At 40.0% G+C, this 22,949-nt stretch overlaps 1 protein-coding gene across 5 annotated transcripts in view; it reads left to right on the top strand.

Annotated features, from left to right (window-relative positions):
- The window catches only part of LOC123515448 (F-box only protein 28-like), a 185,558-nt gene that overhangs the window by 83,203 nt on the left and 79,406 nt on the right, over positions 1-22,949 (top strand). For all 5 annotated transcript variants that reach the window (XM_045274021.1, XM_045274018.1, XM_045274020.1 and 2 more), the window contains exon 7: positions 12,644-12,757. In XM_045274021.1, the coding sequence (XP_045129956.1) occupies positions 12,644-12,757 (114 nt within the window). The remainder of the gene's footprint in view (positions 1-12,643; positions 12,758-22,949) is intronic.

Genomic DNA, 22,949 nt, shown 5'->3' with positions numbered 1-22,949 from the left:
ATATATATAAGAATGGTAGTAGAATGGAACCGCTAAATTATAGACCAGTATCGTTGACTAGTATATTGTGCAAGGTACTCGTATGTGAAGAAGTAATTAAAGCTAAATGGAGTGAGTATCTAGAAAGTGAAAACATTCTGAGTGAAAGGCAGTTTGGTTTCAGAAAAGGAAGATCGTCGTATCAATTTATTATGTTTTTATTCAAGAGTGACTGACATACTACAACATAGAGAGGGATGGGTGGATGCTATCTACCTGGACTTGAGAAAGGCCTTTGATAAAGTACCACACAATAGACTGATGTGGAAACTAAAGATGATTGGAGGAGTAAATGATAAACTAGCAAAATGGATGGAAAATTACTTAATGGGAAGAGAAATGAGAACAGTGGTGAGAGGAAAGAAGTCCGAGTGGAAGAAGGTAACCAGTGGAGTTCCACAAGGGTCATTGCTGGGTCCCATCATGTTTTTGATTTATGTTAATGATATGCCAGTAGGAATTGACAGTTATATGAACATGTTTGGACGATACTAAAATTATGAGGAGAGTAAAGAATGTGGAAGATTGTAACAAGTTACAGGAAGATCTTGATAAAATGTATGAGTGGAGTAAAGAGTGGCAGATGGAATTTAATATAGACAAGACCCATGTTATGAAAATGGGAAGAAGTAGATACAGACCAAACTAGGATTACAGACTGGGTGATGAGAAAATTAAAGAGACCAATGAGGAGAAAGACTTAGGAGTAACCGTGCAAAACACCTTGTCACCGGAGAAACACATTAACAAGATTTTGTGGAAAACATACAACATGCTTCAAAATATTGGCCTTGCATTCCACTACCTAGATGAAGGAATGATGAATAAGATATTATGCATTTTAATATGACCCCAGCTAGAATATGCAGCATGTGTCTGGTCACCGCATATGAAGAAAAATGTGAAGAAGGTAGAAAGGGTACAAAGTCTGGCAACAAGGATGGTACCAGGACTCAGGGAGTTAGACTATGAGGAAAGACTGAGGAAGCTGGGGCTGACCACATTAGAAGAGAGAAGAACAAGAGGAGACATGATAACTATGTATAAATTGGTGAACAAGATTGACATACTGGATAGAGAGTTGATAAAGGTGACCACAAGTAATTATCTCCGAGGATAAGGAAAAAAGCTAATAAAGGACATCTGTCTAAATAACGTGAGAAAATACAGTTTCCCGCATTGTAGCATTGATAAGTGGAATAAACTGAGCAGTCATGTCGTTGACGCGGTGTGTGTCAATCAGATGAAAGAGAGATATGACAGGAATGGACAAGGAGACAGGACACAGAGAGCTTAGCTCGGGCCCTGTAATACACAAATAGGTAAATACACACACACACACACACACACACACACACACACACACACACACACACACACACACACACACTCCTAGAAATGGAGATGAAAATATCCGAAGGGGACTTGAGGAAGGAGGAATGCCTTAATCTAATTGATGCCAGGATGAAAGAAGTGAACCATGAACATCAGGAGGTACAAAGATCCTTTAGGGAGAGGAAAATAAAGTGATTATGCAGTGAAATGGTAAAGGCACTAAAGGAGAATGAGTATGTGGTGAGAGATATTGCTGAAAAGAAAAAATGTGTGATCATAACAGGATTGAGGGTGGAAACTAACAGAAACTGGCAGGATAGGAGGGATAAGAAAAATGACAGGATTAAGTCTTTATTGAGTAAGATCTCTGTGGAGGAAGAGGACCAATATGCTGAGGTAGAAGAAAGTGTGAGATTGGGAGCTTTTGAGGAAGGCAAGAATAGACCATTAACCCCTTCAATACAGTGACGCCTATGTAGGCGTCATGAAGCCTCAGTAGCATATACAGTGATACCTATGTAGGCGTCATATTTCTTTTCTGAGCTTTCTTCAGTTCAGTTGTCCCGTATAGTGTGTTGGATACCAACTACACAGAGATGCTGTCCTTGAAATCCTAGTGCTGACCATCCTTGTTTCCACCAATCACTAAAGATAAGCTACATGGTCCGCCTTGTGTCTAAAATTAAATGGCAAGACTGTTCCCATCACTGTCTCTCTCTCTCTCTCTCTCTCTCTCTCTCTCTCTCTCTCTCTCTCTCTCTCTCTCTCTCTCTCTCTCTCTCTCTCTCTCTCTCTCTCTTCTCTTATTTCCTTTTTTTTTTTTTTTTTTTAATTTCCTTAAGTTACTGAAGAATAAGTTACATGGGTGTGTAAAATTAACACACACACACACACACACACACACACACACACACACATTACTATGGAAGTTAGAGGAGAAGGGTGGCTTAAAAGGAAGCACATTGAGATGGATGAAGAATTACTTAAGGGGGAGAGAAATAAGGACGATAGTTAAAGATATGAAGTCCAAGTGGAGAACAGTAGACAGCGGAGTGCCACAGGGGTCAGTATTGGCGCCAATACTTTTTCTCGTATACATAAATGACATGCCAGAGGGAGTGAACAGCTACATAAATCTGTTTGCAGACGATGCGAAACTGTGCAGAGTCATTAAACAAAAAGAGGATTGTGAAATACTACAGGAAGACTTAAACAAGATCTGGAAATGGACCAAAAAATAGGAGATGGAATTCAATGTGGACAAAAGCCATGTCATGGAAATGGGAAAAAGTGAAAGACGACCAGGGAATCTATAAGATGGGAGATGGAGTAGAACTACAAAAAGTAAAAAAGGAAAAAGACTTGGGAGTGACAATGGAAGAAAATAATCAACCGGTAAGCCATATTGATAGAATTTTCAGAGACGTATAATTTGCTAAGGAATATTGGAGAAGCATTTCACTATATGGACAAGGAAATGATGAAGAAATTGATAAGTACTTTAATAAGACCCAGATTGGAATATGCAGGTGTTGTGTGGACTCCCCATAAAAAGAAACACATAAGAAAATTAGAGAGACTACAAAAAATGGCTACAAGAATGGTTCCAGAATTTAAAGGGATGACATATGAGGAAAGACTAAAGGCTATGGATCTACCAACCTTGGAGCAGGGAAGAGAGAGAGGGGATCTGATACAAGTTTATAAATTGATTAACGGAATGGATGAAGTGGATAATGAGAAACTGGTCCTGAGAGAAGAATATGACTTTAGCACAAGATCGCATAGTAAGAAACTAAGGAAGGGACGATGTCTGAGAGATGTTAAAAAATTTAGTTTCCTGCAAAGATGTGTTGAGACTAGGAACAGTTTGAGTGAGGAAGTGGTGTCAGCAAAGAGTGTACATAATTTTAAAGAAAAATTGGATAAGTGTAGATATGGAGACGGGACCACACGAGCATAAAGCCCAGGCCCTGTAAAACTACAACTAGGTAAATACAACTAGGTAAATACACACACACACACACACACACACACACACACACACACACACACACACACACACACACACACAAGATAAGATAAGAAAGACAAGGAATCATTTCAAGAAGTATTTCAAGAACAGTTAAAAGAAAGAGATGAAAATATGACAAGCAAAATGATAGGAGTCCTCAAGAAAAAAGAAAATTTAATAAGAGAAATTGCGGAAAAAAAGAAGAGTGTAATTATTTTTGGACTGAAAGAAAAAAATGTTAAATATAGACCAAGAAGGGAAAAAGACGAAATGAAATCAGTAAAAGACCTACTAAAACATCTGAATGAAGAGGATAGACAGACCTTAGAAGAGGAAGTAGAAGAAATCCATAGAATGGGACCATATCAAGAAGGAACAGTGAGACCAATTAAGATATTACTAAAATCACAAGCAGCAGCAGAAGAAGTACTATATAGAAAAACGAAACTCAGAGAAACAGAAGGTTGCAAAGATATATATATATATAAAAAAATAGAAACGAGGAGGAAAGGAAGAGACACAATGAACTGGTGGCAGAAGCAAGAGAAAAAATAATGAAAGGTCAGAGGAGGAGAAGAAGGCATTTTTGGAGAATTATAGGAGACAGGATAAGGAAATGGTATATAAAAGAGAAAGAAGAGAAAAGAATGGAGCAAGTTTAACTAAAATGATAAGAACAAGAGATTAAAATGATGTATACAAACATAGATGGGATTTTATCTAGTAAATTAGAATTAAGAGATTACATAAAGAAAGAAGAACCAGATATTGTATGCCTGGTGGAAACAAAGTTAAATGAGGCAATAAAATAGACATAAATAAAAGGTATAATATATGGAGGAGAGACAGAGTGGGTAAAGGAGGAGGAAGAGTCATGATGATGTTAAGGAAGGAGATAGTGGTAAATCAAGTGGAGTTTGGGAAGGAAAATCAGAAATACTGTATGTTAAGATGCATATTAACAAAAGGAGTTAACAATCATTGGAACATATGTGCCACCAAAACAAACTCATGGACTAACCAAGAATATAGAGACATGATAGATGACACAATAAGGAGTCTTACAAGAATCATTAAGGAAAGGAGAAAAGTTATATTGGTAGGAGATTTCAACTGTAAGGAGGTAGACTGGGAAAATTATGAAAGTGGTATGGGGAAGATGCCTGGGAGATAGATTCCTGAACCTAATGATAGATAATTTGATGGTCCAAAGAGTAAAGGAAAACACAAGATTCAGAGGAAATGATGAGCCGGCAAGATTAGACCTAGTTTTTACAAGGGATATACCAATTACCGATGATATAAGATACAAGTGCCCACTGGGAAAGAGTGACCATGTAATATTAGAGATGGATATAGAAGAAGGAAAGGAAGATAGAGATGAATCATACAAAGGAGACCGATTAAATTACAGAAAGGCTGATATTGAGAATCTCAAGAACTATTTTAAAAACGTAAACTGGGAGGAGATGGAAAACTCATTAACGGTTGAAGAGAAATATAACTTATTTTTGAAATATACAAAACTGGGGTCAGGAATATGTTCCAAAATATAGACCTAAAGAAGAAGGAAAGAAAGATTGGTTTAATGCAAGATGTGCTAGGGCAAAGGAGAAACGAGATGGAGCATGGAAAAGGTGGAGAAGAAACAGAAATCCAGAAAATAAGGAAAACTTCAAAACAGCAAGAAATGAATATGCTAAGGTGAGAAAGGAAGAAGAAAAGAACTATGAAAAGGACATTGTCGAAAAATGTAAGGGACAACCAAAATTGTTCTACAGATTCATAAATGGAAAAATAAGACAAAAAGAAACAATAGAAAGGTTAAAAGGAGAAAACGGAATAGTGGAAGACCCAAAAAGTATGGCAGAACTGTTAAATAGTAAATTTCATGAGGTCTTTACTAAGGAATCCAAATTTGAAAGACCACAGGGTAATAGAGACTGTCTATATGAAAGAGATTAAAGTAACCAAGCTTGAAATAAAAAAGTTGATGACGGAATTGGATGAGGAAAAGGCAATGGGACCGGATGAAGTCTCAGGCAGAATACTGAAAGAATGTAGGGAAGAACTAGCAAGTCCAATATACAACATCATAAAATGCTCAATAGAAAATGGAACAGTGCCAGTGGAGTGGAAAAGAGCTGAGGTGGTTCCCATATATAAGAGCGGAAGGAAGGAAGAACCTTTAAATTACAGGCCGGTATCACTAACTAGTGTAATATGCAAGATGTGTGAAAAAGTAATAAAGAAGCAATGGATCGAGTTTCTTGAAGACAACAAAATATTATCAAATAGCCAATTTGGTTTTAGAAAAGGTCGGTCATGTGTGACAAATTTATTGAGTTTCTACTCTAGAATAGTTGATAAAGTACAAGAGAGAGGGGATGGGTTGACTGTATTTATTTAGATCTAAAAAAGGCTTTTGATAAAGTGCCACATGAAAGATTACTATGGAAGTTAGAGGAGAAGGGTGGCTTAAAAGGAAGCACATTGAGATGGATGAAGAATTACTTAAGGGGGAGAGAAATAAGGACGATAGTTAAAGATATGAAGTCCAAGTGGAGAACAGTAGACAGCGGAGTGCCACAGGGTCAGTATTGGCACCAATACTTTTTCTCGTATATATAAATGACATGCCAGAGGGAGTGAACAGCTACATAAATCTGTTTGGACGATGCAAAACTGTGCAGAGTCATTAAACAAAAGAGGATTGTGAAATACTACAGGAAGACTTAAACAAGATCTGGAAATGGAGCAAAAAATGGGAGATGGAATTCAATGTGGACAAAAGCCATGTCATGGAAATGGGAAAAAGTGAAAGACGACCAGTGGGAATCTATAAGATGGGAGATGGAGTAGAACTAGAAAAAGTAAAAAGGAAAAGGACTTGGGAGTGACAATGGAAGAAAATAATCAACCGTTCGCCATATTGATAGAATTTTCAGAGACGTATAATTTGCTAAGGAATATTGGAGTAGCATTTCACTATATGGACAAGGAAATGATGAAGAAATTGATAAGTACTAAAATAAGACCTAGATTGGAATATGCAGGAGTTGTGTGGACTCCCATAAAAAGAAACACATAAGAAAATTAGAGAGACTACAAAAAATGGCTACAAGAATGGTTCCAGAATTTAAAGGGATGGCATATGAGGAAAGACTAAAGGCAATGGATCTACCAACCTTGGAGCAGAGAAGAGAGAGAGGGGATCTGATACAAGTTTATAAATTGATTAACGGAATGGATGAAGTGGATAATGAGAAACTGATCTTGAGAGAAGAATATGACTTTAGAAGCACAAGATCGCATAGTAAGAAACTAAGAAAGGGACGATGTCTGAGAGATGTTAAAAAATTTAGTTTCCCGCAAAGATGTGTTGAGACTTGGAACAGTTTGAGTGTACATAATTTTAAAGAAAAATTGGATAAGTGTAGATATGGAGACGGGACCACACGAGCATAAAGCCCAGGCCCTGTAAAACTACAACTGGGTAAATAAAACTAGGTAAATACACACATACGAAAACAACAAATTCTCTAATCTCTCTCTCTCTCTCTCTCTCTCTCTCTCTCTCTCTCTCTCTCTCTCTCTCTCTCTCTCTCTCTCTCTCTCTCTCTCTCTCTCTCTCTCTCTCTCTCTCTCTCTCTCTCTCTCTCTCTCTCTCTCTCTCTCTCTCTCTTCTCTCTCTCTCTCTCTCTCTTTTTTCCTCTCGAAGATAAGCTACATGGTCCCGCTTGTGTCTAAAATATTAGCAAATCTCTCTCTCTCTCTCTCTCTCTCTCTCTCTCTCTCTCTCTCTCTCTCTCTCTCTCTCTCTCTCTCTCTCTCTCTCTCTCTCTCTCTCTCTCTCTCTCTCTCTCTCTCTCTGAAGAGAAAGGATCCTCTTCAAGGGATATAGTAACTAAAAATAGCAGCATAATGCACAAAGACGACAAGTATGACAAGCTATGATGAGTTTCCTGACTGGGGCGGCACTAAGATATCATGCAGGCGGGCTTTTTCAACATCCAGCGCGAAGAGGTTAAAATTGAAATTAAAGTCTCAGATGGCAGCTGAGGCTTTGTTGAGGAGGGCTTGGAAACTTAAGGACTCTGAGGAAACCAAAACAATTTATATAAGAAGAAATATGTCACAGGATGAACGAATGAAAATGAAAGAGCTTGTAACTGAAGTGAAAGAGAGGAATGACAAAAGAACAGAGGAGGAAAAGACCAAGTTTTTTTGGAGGATGAGAAATGGGAGGCTAAAGAATTGGTGGATAAAACAGGTGGAATAGACATTACATGGAAGAAAGAGACTAGGAATGGAATACAAGTGACTTACATGAATATAGATGGATTTCTGTCTAAGAGGCTAGAATGTATGGATTACCTAAGAAATAACGAACCAGACATAATGTTTGTAGTGGAAACAAAGCTAAGGCCCGAAATAAAGCTAGACTGGTTTGTTGTAAAACACTACAAAGTATGGAGAAATGATAGAAAAAATAATGGAGGTGGTGGTATAATGGTTCTTACTAAGGAAGATCGGATAGTGAAGGAGGTAAACTATAGTAAAAGAAATGAGGAAGTGATAAGTATGCTTATAACAGATGGCAGGAGGGACATTAATATTATAACAGTATACATACCACCCAGAACCAGTGCTTGGGAATATGAACAGTACCAAATGGTGATGAGAAATACTCTAGACAGAATGAAGCAAGAACTCATCAGAAAGGATAGAGTGATGATAGTCGGGGACTTTAATTGTAAAGAAATAGTGTGGGAAGACTACGAAGTGGTGAACGGTGGTGAGTGGGCAGAGGAATTGTTAAAGGTAGCAACAAATAACTTGATGACACAGTGGGTGAGATCACCAACAAGGTGCAGGGGACAAGATGTTGCAGCAAGGTTGGATTTGGTATTTACCAGGGGCATCTCTTTAAAAGAGGAAATTGAACATAAATGTCCCTTGGGGAGAAGCAATCATGATGTCCTAAGCTTTGAGCTGGATACGGAATTAAGCACGAATAAGATTGTGGAACGCAGGGAGGAAAAATTAAATTATACTAGGGCAAATTATAACCATATAAGGGAGTTTTTTAATGAAATTGACTGGTCCGTGGTATACCAGGAAAGGGATATGCAATTGAAATACGATAAATTTATGGACTTGTATAACTCTGCTGTGAAAAAGTTTGTGCCATATTACAGAAAGAGGACTTTAAATAATAAACAGTGGTTTAATAGAAATTGTGAAGAAGCAAAAACGAACAAAGAAAAGGCATGGAAGAAACTTAAGAAAAACAGTGATGTATTATCAAGAGAAGTTTACAAAACAGCAAGGAATAGATATGTTGAAGTAAGGAGAACAGCACAGAAGGAATATGAACATAGGGTGGTGGAAAACTGTGATAGTGACCCAAAAATGTTTTACAAATTCATAAATGGAAAACTAGATATAAGGGAGGCAATAGTAAAGGTAAAAAATGGGGAAGAAGTATATGAGGATGTTGGAGATATAGCTGAAATTTTGAACGACAACTGTTCCAAAGTGTTTACAAAGGAGGAGCATTGTCGTGTCTGCAAGTTGCACGATCTTGTTGCGTCCCTAATCTTAAAGAATGCTTTGTGGGGTTCAAGGGAACGCCTCTGAGTTTTTTATAAACTTTACTTAATAATTATATTATTTAGAAACATTTACACTTTACGACCCTTACGACAACAAATAAAACCACGAAAACCACAAAATTTGAATCACTCTCTTCACTCCAGGTCCACCTTCAAACGCCTCAAATTCTGCCACATTATATCTTGAACTCAAATTCATTACACACACAATAACTTCATTGATAATAACATTTCTCTCTTCACTTAAACTTCTTCTAATGTTCCAGATTTCTTCACAATATTCTCGTTATCCAACTCAAATCACGCAATTTAAATTCAAAGATAAGATACATCCTAACACACCCTATAATTTACCTTCCAATAAAAACAACACCCTACACAACCTACACATAACCATTTTTACTTTATCAAAATATGACACCAACATTTTCTGTGACTGCATTACATCTGTCTGGCTACACTTACTGGTCTTGAGATAAGCGGCACGCCCATTTTAACCCTCTGGTCTGACAGCTCTCTCTCGCTGTCGTCTCTCGCTTTCTCCTTGGCGTTCTCGGGTTTTCTCTCCCTCTCTCTAGCTCTCTGACTCTCTGTCTCTTACACCTCTTAATGTACACGCGTTACTTGACTTCTCGTCCATATCATTTTACTTCCGGCGACCTTTGATTACTACCAGATATGGGGAGAAGGTTCCAGAAGCTACTTCTTGTAATCTACTGCTCGTCTCCGGCTGTGTTTGTCTTGTCATGACTCACTGCCTCTTGTTGTTCTCCTCGATGGTCACGGGACTTCTTATCTATCAAATTAGTGATAGCATCTTATAATCTTGGTACCTGCTTTCGTGTCTCTCATGTTTCTTCATTTATTATTCTCCTTCTCACTTCCATCTTCATCTTTTCATTCTTGCTATCTTCTTTCTTACGTATTTCATTTCTTCTCGATTTCCATGTCACAACAGCATTTTATGGGAGGAAGGCCTACGTAAATAAGGCAAATGCAGGATATCATGGTTACTAAGGAAGATGTAAGGAATATTATAAGCAATCTGGATATTAATAAATCAATGGGACCTGATGGCATATCTGGGAGGTTGCTAAATGAATGTAAGGATCAATTGTTGAACCCCGTATTTGATATTGTGGAAACCTCCATACGAACAGGATTAGTACCGAAAGAGTGGAAAAGAGGTGACATTGTGCCTATATATAAGAATGGTAGTAGGATGGAACCACTAAATTATAGACCAGTATCGTTAACTAGTATATTGTGCAAGGTATGTGAAGAAGTAATTAAAGCTAAATGGAGTGAGTATCTAGAAAGTGAAAACATTCTGAGTGAAAGACAGTTTGGTTTCAGAAAAGGAAGATCGTGCGTATCCAATTTATTATGTTTTTATTCAAGAGTGACTGACATACTACAACATAGAGAGGGATGGGTGGATGCTATCTACCTGGACTTGAGAAAGGCCTTTGATAAAGTACCACACAATAGACTGATGTGGAAACTAAAGAAGATTGGAGGAGTAAATGATAAACTAGCAAAATGGATGGAAAATTACTTAGTGGGAAGAAAAATGGGAACAGTGGTGAGAGGAAGGAAGTCCGAGTGGAAGAAGGTAACCAGTGGAGTTCCACAAGGGTCAGTGCTTGGTCCCATCATGTTCTTGATTTATGTTAATGATATGCTAGTAGGAATTGACAGTTACATGAACATGTTTGCGGATGATACTAAAATTATGAGGAGAGTAAGGAATGTGGAAGATTGTAACAAGTTACAGGAAGATCTTGATAAAATATATGAGTGGAGTAAGGAGTGGTAGATGGAATTTAATATAGACAAGGCCCATGTTATGAAAATGGGAAGTAGATACAGACCAAACTGGGATTACAGGCTGGGTGATGAGAAAATTAAAGAGACCAATGAGGAGAAAGACTTAAGAGTAACTGTGCAAAACACTTTGTCACAGCAAAAACACATTAACAAGATTTTTTTGAAAACATATAATATGCTTCAAAATATTGGCCTTGCGTTCCACTACTTAGATGAAGGAATGATGAGGAAGATATTATGTACCTTAATAAGACCCTAGTTAGAATATGCAGCTTGTGTCTGGTCACCGCATATGAAGAAAAATGTGAAGAAAGTAGAAAGGGTACAGAGGCTGGCAACAAGGATGGTACCAGGACTCAGGGAGTTAGACTATGAGGAAAGACAGAGGAAGCTGGGGCTGACCACATTAGAAGAGAGAAGAATAAGAGGAGACATGATAACTATGTATAAATTGATGAACAAGATTGACATACTGGACAGAGAGTTGATAAAGGTGACCACAAGTAATCATCTCCGAGGACATGGAAAAAAGCTAATAAAAGACATCTGTCTAAATGACGTGAGAAAATACAGTTTCCCGCATCGTAGCATTGATAAGTGGAATAAACTGAGCAGTGATGTCGTTGACGTGGTGTGTGTCAATCAGATGAAAGAGATATAACAGGAATGGACAAGGAGACAGGACACAGAGAGCTTAGCTCGGGCCCTGTAATACACAAATAGGTAAATACAAATAGGTAAATACACACACACACACACACACACACACACACACACACACACACACACACACACACACACACACACACACACACACACACACACACACACACACACACACACACAGAAGTACAGTAAACGAGGAAGAGTAATTCATAGATTTGGGTGAGATGCAGAATAAGGAACAATTTTGCTACCATTACTAATATTGAAATGCTGCAACAGATGTAATGCTGGTGTTATGTAGGAGGTTTGTGTATTTTTTTATGATAACTGTGATATCTAAACAATGAATGTAGATACCAGAAGGACTGGAAAAAACACAAATAGTAGTTAAATGACAACATGTAGCTGAATGCATGTGAGCGGCTCAAGGCAGGTCATGGGCAGGCTTGGGAAGTGTAGACAACACAGGGAAAGACAGACTGGGAAGTGCCTGGTGGGGGGAGTGAGAGGAACCCTTGGCAGGTGAGATCTTTATGCTGTGGTAGTTAGTATGAAAATAAAAGAGAGGAGTATGGTAGGAAAGATGATTAAGAGAAAAAATGGAAGGATGAGCATGAAGGTGTATTTTAAGGAATGCAAGAACATAAGTGAAAAACTAGGAAAAACTGATGATTGTGGAGGCATCTAGTGTATTCAAAGATATTGTAGCAGTAGCAGCAGCTGAAGTGGTTGGTTGTGCCAGGCTTGGTGGCTGGAGTAACCTCTTGAGTGAGAGATGTGGGTTGTACACAGTGGAGGTGGAGGAGGCTACAAAGGAGATGAGAAAGTGGTAAGGGAAGTATTGTTGATATGCAGAGGAAGTATAAGAGGAGCTTTTGTTGAAAACTAGAGTTAATGGTGTGGCAAGTACTGTTTATTTCTCAATGAAAATATAAATGAATTATTCTAATTTTACTTGCTTTTGAATTAATGTAACAAGCACTCAGTTTGATAAGATATCATTAGGTATTTGACATGTTTCTTTTATAACCATTAGTGCTTTTTTACACTATAACTTGATTTTGAGTACAGAAGATAAAGTTAATGAAATAATGAAATTTGGGTCTGAATACTCATGTGTTTATTAATTTGTTTTTAACAGGTTAATGAATTGCGACGAAAGATGAGTGAGCAAGAAAAAGTGGCTCTGGAGCAGAATCGAATCATATCTGAGCAGGCAATTAAACTAACAAAGCAGGAGGGAAAACTTGCAGAGGTGAGTGGTTTGGTGTGTCGCAGCAGCACAACACACTGGTGCAAAGTTGTCCATCTTGCCTGTCAACTGTAACAGCTTGTAATTCAAAGATTTCATTAACATTTCCTTCACCTGTATATAAATATATCTTTGGTGTGATGAACACAGCATCTGTGTCACTGGTGTGTGGTGCTGGCTGCTGGTGTGGGCAGACCACATCTCTCAAAAAATAGACCTTTTTTCAGAAGTACTGTAGGCCTATTTCCCATTGTATAAGATGCACCTAGAAGTTACCAAGATATATTTAGTAATACTTAACCCTTACAGTGTTTAGTATATATATATATATATATATATATATATATATATATATATATATATATATATATATATATATATATTTTCATATAGGGAGACGGTGGCATAGTGGATAAGGTGGTGAGCGTGGGATCGGGCAGACGTCCATGTGTAGGCTCAAGTCCCACCACGTACAGCCTTAAACACTTTGACATTTGCCGAGTGGTTTAAAGTTACCTACATGTCACCATGATACCCAGGTTCTTAGTGGTTACACCCAAGATGAGCTTGTGGGGGTGATATGGGCCTTAATATGGGTACCACTATAAATAAAATTGCCTGCGCCACTAATGGGCGGAAGCTGAACAGCGCTTCCCATACACTCTTCAAGTGTGCCTACAGGCATTATAGGCCTTAACATAAAAGAATAAAGAAAGATATATATATATATATATATATATATATATATATATATATTGTTATGTTCACCGGTTAAACTGGTAAGATTGGCATCGGGGAGCCGTGAACAATAACAATAAAAAAAAACACTGCAGGTTCAACTGGTGAGGAAATGCAAAAGGGGGCACTTTAAAAAGCTATTTTAATAACCCATAATGAAATTGACACATATATAACAAGAAACATGAAACACAGATATATAACATGAAACACAGGAAAATGACATACACATATACATATAACACAGTAATAAGTACAACAATAAATGCCAACTTAATACCTAACAATAATCCTAATCCTATATGGAGGCAATGTGGAAAACACGGACGAGGGGAAGTGATACTTATGCGGTGTCGCAGTGGTGAAGTGCTGGGTGATGGTTGATCCCACGGTAGACCCAAGAGGCGTTGTGTTCACTGGTTGAGGCTTGGATCTCAACTTGCATTCCAGAAAGCTAAAAGCTGGCTCAACACTTCCGGTTGAGTCGAAAGGGGCCGCGTGAATCCAACTTCGGGACAGTAGCGGGTCTTCATGAAACGGTGACGTGGAGGGTGAGGCGGAGAGGTGGCGAACGAGGTAACAAGCGGAGGAGGTGATGGTAGTAATGTATGTTACGGGCAGGCCGTAACAATATGTATATACAGTGCTTACTCCAATTTTGCGAGAAATGGGGCGGCATTGTGAGTCGCAAATTTGGAAATTGCAAAATTGGAAGTATTATTCCTATGGGAAAAATTGAATATGGTGGACCCCCTCGTCCATGGCCGCCTAATTTTTCAATATTTTCCTAATATTTTGCCCATATTTATATCATATATACATGGAACTGAGCAGCATACAATAAATAAGAGGGTTTACAAGGATTATCCTTAAGAAAAATAAATGAAATGAGCTTTACCTGGAGATGATGGATGGCTTGGCTTGGAGGGAGGGGGCCAGGAGGGTTTCGAGGCCTCCTTAGGGGCTTACTGCGGCCCCACGTCGTCACTTTCACTATCATTTGAAATGACATTATGGGCAGCATGGACACCAACCTCATCAAGAAACCCCTCAAAGTCGTCCTCAGAGATGGTATTGTCACCGTCAGAGATGCTGGTAGACGGGCCGGGGTTGGCTTTAATAAATTGGGTTACCAAAGCCTGGGTCCTCTTGTTCACCCCCTCATTGTGTTTTTCAGCTGCTGATGATTTCTTCAACCCGCATACTATCAGGGTCGTTGTTGCTTATGGCATCCTTCAAAGTGTCGACGACTGACAAAATGTTAGCCAGATTTCTCATGGTCATTGCTGGCTGTTCCCCCTCTTGGACTGTTTGAGGGTTAATTTTGTGTTCACTGGCTAGTTGGTCTTCCTCATCAATTCTCTGCATAGCAGTTTGAGCAGTCTCCTCCTTAGGGGCAAGCACTTCCCTCATTTCCTCGGCAGTTACGTCCTTACACCCTGCCACTGTCTGAGCTGCTGCCAACATTGCCCACTCAGAGTCAGCAACAAGCTGCACCTGGCTGCCAGCTTCTTTTGGGACCAGGTGTGGGACAAGAGAGCGCCAGGCATGGGTGATTGTAGCCTTGTTGATATCCTCCCAAGATGGCAAAAGGAACTCAACTGCATTCTGAATGGTGAACTGTTTCCAGAATTGCCGAACAGTCAGCTCGGGGGTAACAGGGCCTTCGTCCGTATGCGTAAGGTCTGGCAGGTCATCATCTTGTGTCTCTGGCAGGGTTGAATCAACATCTAGGCCTCCATACAAATCTTCTGCTTCAATCATCCTCATCTCTTTATTGGTCTCGGTTTTCTCCCTTAGATAATCAAACAGCCTTGTGTGGTAGAAATTTTTTACATTAGCAATAATCTCTTGATCCAACGGTTGCACTAGAGATGTAGTGTTGGGTGGGAGGAAGATGATTTTCACATTGGGGTGGACATCGTTGAGATATGGTGGGTGGAATGGTGCATTATCCATAAGTATGAGTGCCTTAAATGGGATGTCCAGCTGTGTGCATTTGAGGAGAAAGTCAGGAACAAAATGTTCAAGCAACCAATCTTTCATTATAGCTGAAGTCATCCAACCATTCATAGAGCTGTACCAATACAATTCTTTAATGCTGCTCATACTATGGACATTTTTATAGCAACGAGGGTGCTTGGCGGTGTGTACGAAAACAGGTTTCATCTTGCAAGAGCTGCTCACATTGACTGCAAACATCATTGTTAATCTAGACTTGTCCAGCTTCCTACCACGGGCTTGTTTTTGCAGCTTTGCAATGTAGGTAGAACGAGGCATCCTCTTTCAGTTCAGGCCACTCTCATCTAAGTTGAAGATTTGATTCTTCGTGTAGCTTCCATCCTTAATAATTTTCCTCAGAGTGTTAGGGAAAGATTCGGCAGCCTCTGTGTCAGCACTGGCACATTCACCACTAAATTTTATGTGCTTGAAGCCCTTCCTCTTCAGAAATTTGGTCAGCCAACCATTAGAAGCTTTAAAAGGTTTGCTGGGTGGGTTGCTAACCTTCTTCAGGCAGACTGCATAAAATTGCTTGGCCTGGAATTTAATGTGCCGCCCATCCAATGGTACCCTTTCCTTTTCCTTTCTGTTAATATACTTAGCCAGGTATCTTTCCATATGAATGATCACAGTGTTTGTACAATGGCTACAAGAATAAAAAATCTGTCCACCATAGGTTTTTACAGCTTTTTCAATTTTCTCACTTTTTAAACACCATTCTCACAGTTGATTCTCCCACACCAAACTCTGTGGAAATATCACAGTTCCTTTTTCCATCTCTTTTCATCTTAATTATCTTCATCTTCTGCTCCAAAGTTAGCCTTATGTTTTTCTTGGTTTGTGGCGCCATGTGGCACAAAGTCGAACACAAGGATTCCTCCAAATTTGCAGAGAGAACTCCGTGGAGGTGTACGTAAACAAATGGAAGGCGGGAGGGAGCGGGGCAGTGTTGCCAGATGAGCTTCGTTGAATTACCGCCAGATTTTTATGAAAACTAGCCAAAAACCACCAAACTATGATAAATATAATATAGATATGATAATAATATAGTATGATATGATAAGTATGAATAAATTAATAAAATATTGCCTATATAATACAGTAATATATAATTTATGGAACGCCTCTCCCCGCCACCACTCGCAATACCGGGAGAAAGGAGCAAGAAGGGGAAATTTTTAAAATGGCAATTTTTGGTCCTTGGTCACAAAAATGGTGTATCACAAAATTTGAACTCGCAAAATTGGAGTAAGCACTGTATATATTTATGTTATGGCCTATAGTGCCTCTAGGTATACTTGAAGAGTATGTATGGGAAATGCTATTCAGCTTTCACTCATTAGTGGTGGAGGCAATTTTATTTATAGTACATAGTACCCATATCAGGGCCCATATCACAAACCAAGTGCATCTTTGATGTAACCATCTAGAACCTGGGTATCATGATAACATATAGGTTAATTTTTAAACCACTCGACAAATGGCAAAGTTTCAGGGCGGTACATGATGAGATTCAAGCCTACATGTGTATGTATATATATATATATATATATATATATATATATATATATATATATATATATATATATATATATATATATACACAGGCAACCCGTGCTTAACGAAGGTTCACACAACAAAATTTCGCTACAACGAAGGTTTCATTTCACTATCATCTGCTCTTTTAAAGAACATCAAACTCACTTTAACAAAGTTTTATCCAGGTAATCTTTTCCAAGTTTGAAAGCCCTGCCATATCATGCAAGCCGACAGGCTTTCGAATACACCAGGAGCTGCCAATACTAAGGCCTGCCTCAGGAGAAATCCTGGGACACCTGTGGAATCAAGATCAAGATCAAGATCAAGCCTCTCGTGGACAACACGCGCACCACTCACTCCCCTGTTCAAAACATAAACAGCATCAGCAACAGCTCGTCTTCCTTCACTCAACTTACCATCAAAAAACGCCCTGCAATGTGGCCTAGCGTTCCTAAAAAGACCAGGAAGTCTCTTACTCTTGAAGTGAAGCTGGTATTATTCACAGACATGAGAGAGGCGAGAAAACTATAGCAATGCTCGCCACCATCTTGCCTCCATTTACTGTCTCTACTATTTTTAAGTCAGCAGACTCTATTAAGAAGGCTGATGAGACCGTATCTTCCTTGCAAGCTAAAAGAACCACCTGAACTCGTGACTCTACAATGGATAAAATGGAAAGCCTTGTGGAAATGTGGTACATAAGTGTTGTATGTGATACAATGATGAGCCCTTTGTTTACATGACACAGGTTACCGGTTAGTGTCTTTCTCGTTTCACTCTCCCTCCCTTCATAAATTTAAGATCATCAACATTATAAAGTTACGTACATACATACATTAGTGTACATTATAATGACTTAAATTAACCCGAAAACTGCTGCACGCCTTCTGGGTGGCTTGGCGGCAAACTGCTGTACGCCTTCTGGAAGCGCTCTTTAAACAGGCAACATAAAGTTCCCGTGATTCGTATTTCTTTGAAATTATTTTTTTGTGTTCTAATAACCTTTCTTTTAGTAATTTATATCCTTCTAATAAGAATTTGGTTATTTATATTATATTTATAAAAGAAAACAATGAAACCACTATGTTTTTATTTTATTTAGTCGACATTGCATTCCTTTCATAGATATTAGAGTTTGAGTCTCATGTATAGTAAGAGAAAGCTATAATTTAGTAGTATAGAAGTTGTTTTTGTATAACAGAAAAGAGGTAAAGCGAATAAGATTATGGAAACAAGACCATCTTCACTAGACGTTGTAACACTGTCAGACGTGTCGGCCCGGACCGCACCACGCTTTATGAGTCATGACTCATCGTCGCTCCTCTCTCTCTCTCTCTCTCTCTCTCTCTCTCTCTCTCTCTCTCTCTCTCTCTCTCTCTCTCTCTCTCTCTCTCTCTCTCTCTCTCTCTCTCTCTCTCTCTCTCTCTCTCTCTCTCTCACACACACACACACACACACACACACACACACACACACACACACACACACACACACACACACACACACACAACACACAGATATATAGTATGATATGTATGTTATTGTGGCTTACACGTAACTAATATTTCGTTACTTTATTTATTGTGAACCAAGCAAAAGAGTATTTTTGTTTCACTTATTTATTTTGAACAAAGTGTGTGTGTGAGAGAGAGAGAGAGAAAAAAAATTGTAAAACAATAGGAGGCTAGAGCAATATTTTGCATTACCATTACCAGTGCATATGCATTTTTATTTGACCAGTTTATCCATTCCATATGTATGTTATTTACTCCATATACTTTGATGCCATTTACTTTATTTGTGATTCAAAATATTAGTGTAAGAATAATGGAAAGAATATTACTTATACAGAAATTGCCATTATAGATATAAAATACTTTTTTTTATCGTTTATTTCTCTTGAAGCAAGTACCCAGGGGCCAAATGACCAAATTTTGGTAAAATGTGTTTCGCCTGCTGTAAAAGGTTGTGAAGTGCCATTGGAGTCTATGGACATATAAAATCAATTTCTGGGTGCACAACCTTGCAAAAGGTTACTGGAAGCAAGATATTTGGCAAAATCCAAGATGGCCGCCACCGATGTCTGAAAATATACAAACTGTCATAACTTTGCAACTATTTGCGATAGAAACATGAATGAAAGTTCGTTTTCTATGTTTTGATATTCGAGGAGTCTGATTTTACAACTACAATGAAAAAAATGCATAAAAACTGCCACATTTCCATTTTGAAAACTCTCCTTCAGAACCAAAGTGACAAAAGTGTTCTGCAACTACAAGTTGGAGAGGCCCGCCCACATCTGGAGGTACTGAAAGCACAACTGGCGAAATTTGAGGAGTCATTCGACAAATTTCCAACAGGCGTGTTTTGGAGGAACTTTTTGACGATGACAGATATCCTTCAAAGATTCATCTTCTATCAGAGGGAAGCGAACTGGAAGGGACATTTACACGAGTGTGCAAACATGCTTCCTTACCTTGCGGCAGCTGGGCATTACAAGTATGCCCAGCAATCATTGCCCCTGTACTTGGCTGAGATGAAAAACCTGTCCGATTCCGCACCAGATGTAGAAACACAGTTCATGGAGGGATCGTTCGTTGGAAGACACGCTGCAGGCGAGCACAATGGAGTTTCCCAGATATGCTCCTGGAGCAAACTTTCAATGCTGATGCGAAAGAAGCAAGCGGACTGGACGGGATTACGCTCAACAAAGCTGCTCGAAGTAAATGGGTTTACACAAAACCTATCACTGCAAGTGTATCTGCCGAACTGAGGTCAATGCTGCATCTCAACAGCACGCAGCCACACCATGAGTCAGGTCCCAAGCGCGTAGCACATGATAATGAATTGGTCACTAAAATTGTAGCAGCCATTGAAGTGAATCCATACACATCAACTTCGATGAACCTCATCAATATAACCAGTGGAGAATGTGCAGATGACACCGTGAAAAATCACCTGACATCTGTGAAGGAATTGGGAACAAAGGCCTTGAACGATGCTCTGGAAAGCAAGAAGTCTGCAACTGTCAAGGTAAACCTTCAAACCTTCCATACACAAAACCAGAAACCCAAAAAGACCAAGACAAAAGCTTCAGCTGGAAAAAGTGAAGAAGTCTCGGCGCTTCTGCGCATAACTCAAGTGATCGCAAGTGGAGGAGACGTTGATGTCATCAGTTTCATTGGTGACCACGAGTGTAGCAAAACACCCCCAGCTCTATTCACAGAAGATGGGGAAATGCGCTCTGGTACGAAGGCCAGTCTTGTCAAGGCAATCAAAGACGACACAGGAATTCAACCCACAGCCTGCCTTCCTGATGAGCATAAACAAACTGCAGTGGTTGTCGATGCCATGTACGTGGTACGCCAATGGTCGTTTCAAAAGGGCGAAACGTTTGGAGATGTTGCACATCGTTACAGCAGAAATTTGAGAAGTATCTTGCCTGCAACAACAGATGTGTTACATATTTGCTGTGACAGTTATTCCTCCAGCAGCATCAAAGCATTGGAAAGGCAGAAGAGGTATGACAAATCAACACGGGGAAAGACATACGAAGTCAAGGCACATTTTGAGACTCCAGATCCACAAGACTTCTTCGGGCTGTCCAAAAACAAATCAGAGCTACTAAACTTCCTTTGCGAAGAATGGAGCAAGTGGTGGTTCACTGATGGATCGGCTCAAGGGCCGACCAAAGTCTACCTTGGTGGAGGCTTCTGTGACAAAACGAAAACTCTGCTGATCACACCCAACAATGTACAACCTGTGACTGAACTGAACTCGACACAAGAAGAGGCAGATACGCGGGTCTTCTTGCACGCGATACACAGTGCACAACATGACGGGATAGAAAGGGTTGTCATACATGCCAATGACACGGACATAACCGTATTGGCCATCTACTACTCCTCGAATCACCTGAACATCCTGCATGGGCTTTGGGTTCAAAATGCTCCACAAAGTTACTTGCCAATTCATGAGATAGCATTAAAGTTGGGAACACCACTGTGCCGAGCACTTCCGTTCATCCACAGCCTCAGCGGCAGGGATACAACTAGTTACCCGTATTTCACTGGCAAGAAAAAATGGCTAGCATGCAGCAAAACTCTTGACGTCTCAGCTCTGGAGGCCTTTGCTGAGAATGAACAAGCATGCGAGCTATCGGACGTCGTAGTCACTCAAGCTCGAGAACTTCTCGTGGCTGTGTACAGCAACAAAAATGAGGACTTTTCTGCAAGCTCTCTCAGCAAGCTTAGAGCATTCAAGTTCCTCAACAACAAATCGACGCTGTTGAAGCTCCTGCCTCCTACAGAAGATTCTTTCCTTCAACACCTGAGGCGTGCTGCCCTTGCGACTATCATAGACAAGACCTCCCATGTGGCACAGCCAAGAGCTGTTTCAGTTGAGGACTACGGTTGGGTGCTCATGGATGACAAACCAGTGCCTGTCATGGTCACTCTTCCAACATGGCCGCAGCAAATGAAGACTACAGTTTGCTGCAAGTGCATCAAAGATTGCAGTCGAAACTGCTCCTGTGCAAAGAACGGAATCGCATGTTATGTCGGTTGCAGGTGCGGGGGATCAGCGGTGCGGTGCAGCCGGATACGCTCGGCTGACAGCGACGAATCTGAAATAGATGAACATTAGACAATGTATTCACACGTTTCTGAATGTTTTTGTGGTGTATGCGCAAAATTCTCTGGAGTAATGATGAAGCTTAGGAAGATACATTATTATGCTTATATTTTGATGCTTCCGCCGTCTTTTGCCATATTTTGTTATTGTCTGTTCCCCATTCTTGATCATGGGTGCTTTGTAGTGTAATTCTGATGGTATAATTGGATTCTTTGTGTATTAAAACATGGAAAACGAACTTTCATTCATGTTTCTATCTCAAATAGTTGCAAAGTTATGACTGTTTGTGTATTTTCGGATTTTGGTGGCGGCCATCTTGGATTTTGCCAAATATCTCACTTCCAGTAGGTTTTTTGCAAGGTTGTGCACCTAGATATTGATTCTATATACCTCTAGACTCCAATGGCACTGCACAACCTTTTACAGCAGGAGAAACACATTTTACCCCCTTGGCCCCCTGGGTATTGTTGCTCTAGGAGAGGTGTAGTAAGTTTGGCTGCATTTCTCGAGCGCTCGTCTACTCGTGGTGTGGCGACGCGGAGGGACGCGTTATTGTTTCGTCCCGTTGTTGCTGTTGGTGGCTGTAGTCACCAATGGGGTTTGGTGGGCAGCTGTGTGCCCCCATCATCTGTTGTGTAGTATCAGTAGTATACTGCTTACAGTACCAAGTGACCCTTCAGCGGAGATAGACACCACTCTCGTCGGTCTGGCACAGTGAGAAAGATGCGTGTTGGCTGGGTTTTTTGTGGTACTCATTGGTCATTGGTCTGGGAGTTGTGCCCTCCCTTGAGTAGCTGGCTTGTTACTCGGTAGACCGTGGTTGTGTAGGACAACGGGCTTGTTGTCCTGAGGAAAGTGTAGCTGGTTGGGGGCTGCATTTCCTGTCGTGCGTTCGTCCACTTGTGGTGTGGCGACGCGGAGGGACGCGTTATTGTTTCGTCCCATTGTTGCTGTTGGTGGCTGTAGTCACCAGTGAGGTTTGGTGGGCGGCTGTGTGCCCCCATCATCTTTTGTGTAGTATCAGTAGTATACTGTATTGTAGTGGTTGTAGCCACGCACGCTATTGAAAGCTGAGAGGCTTCGTACTGTAGGCCAGTGGGGCGTAGATCTCGTCCGTTAGACTTGTCTGTGACAAGTATTTGGACTCCGTGTATGGTTGTTGTCACCCGTAGGTGGTGTCTGGGTTTGTGTGTACACCACCGGATGTGCTGTACACATCATATATTGTAGTAGTCGTAGGCTAGGGGTGTCAGTCTGACAGGTGTTAGGAAGCACTTGTCGTAGT

The sequence above is a fragment of the Portunus trituberculatus genome, chromosome 39 (genome assembly GCF_017591435.1).
Source record: "Portunus trituberculatus isolate SZX2019 chromosome 39, ASM1759143v1, whole genome shotgun sequence".
NCBI lineage: Eukaryota > Metazoa > Arthropoda > Malacostraca > Decapoda > Portunidae > Portunus > Portunus trituberculatus.
This window is presented reverse-complemented; position numbering and strand designations above follow the sequence as displayed.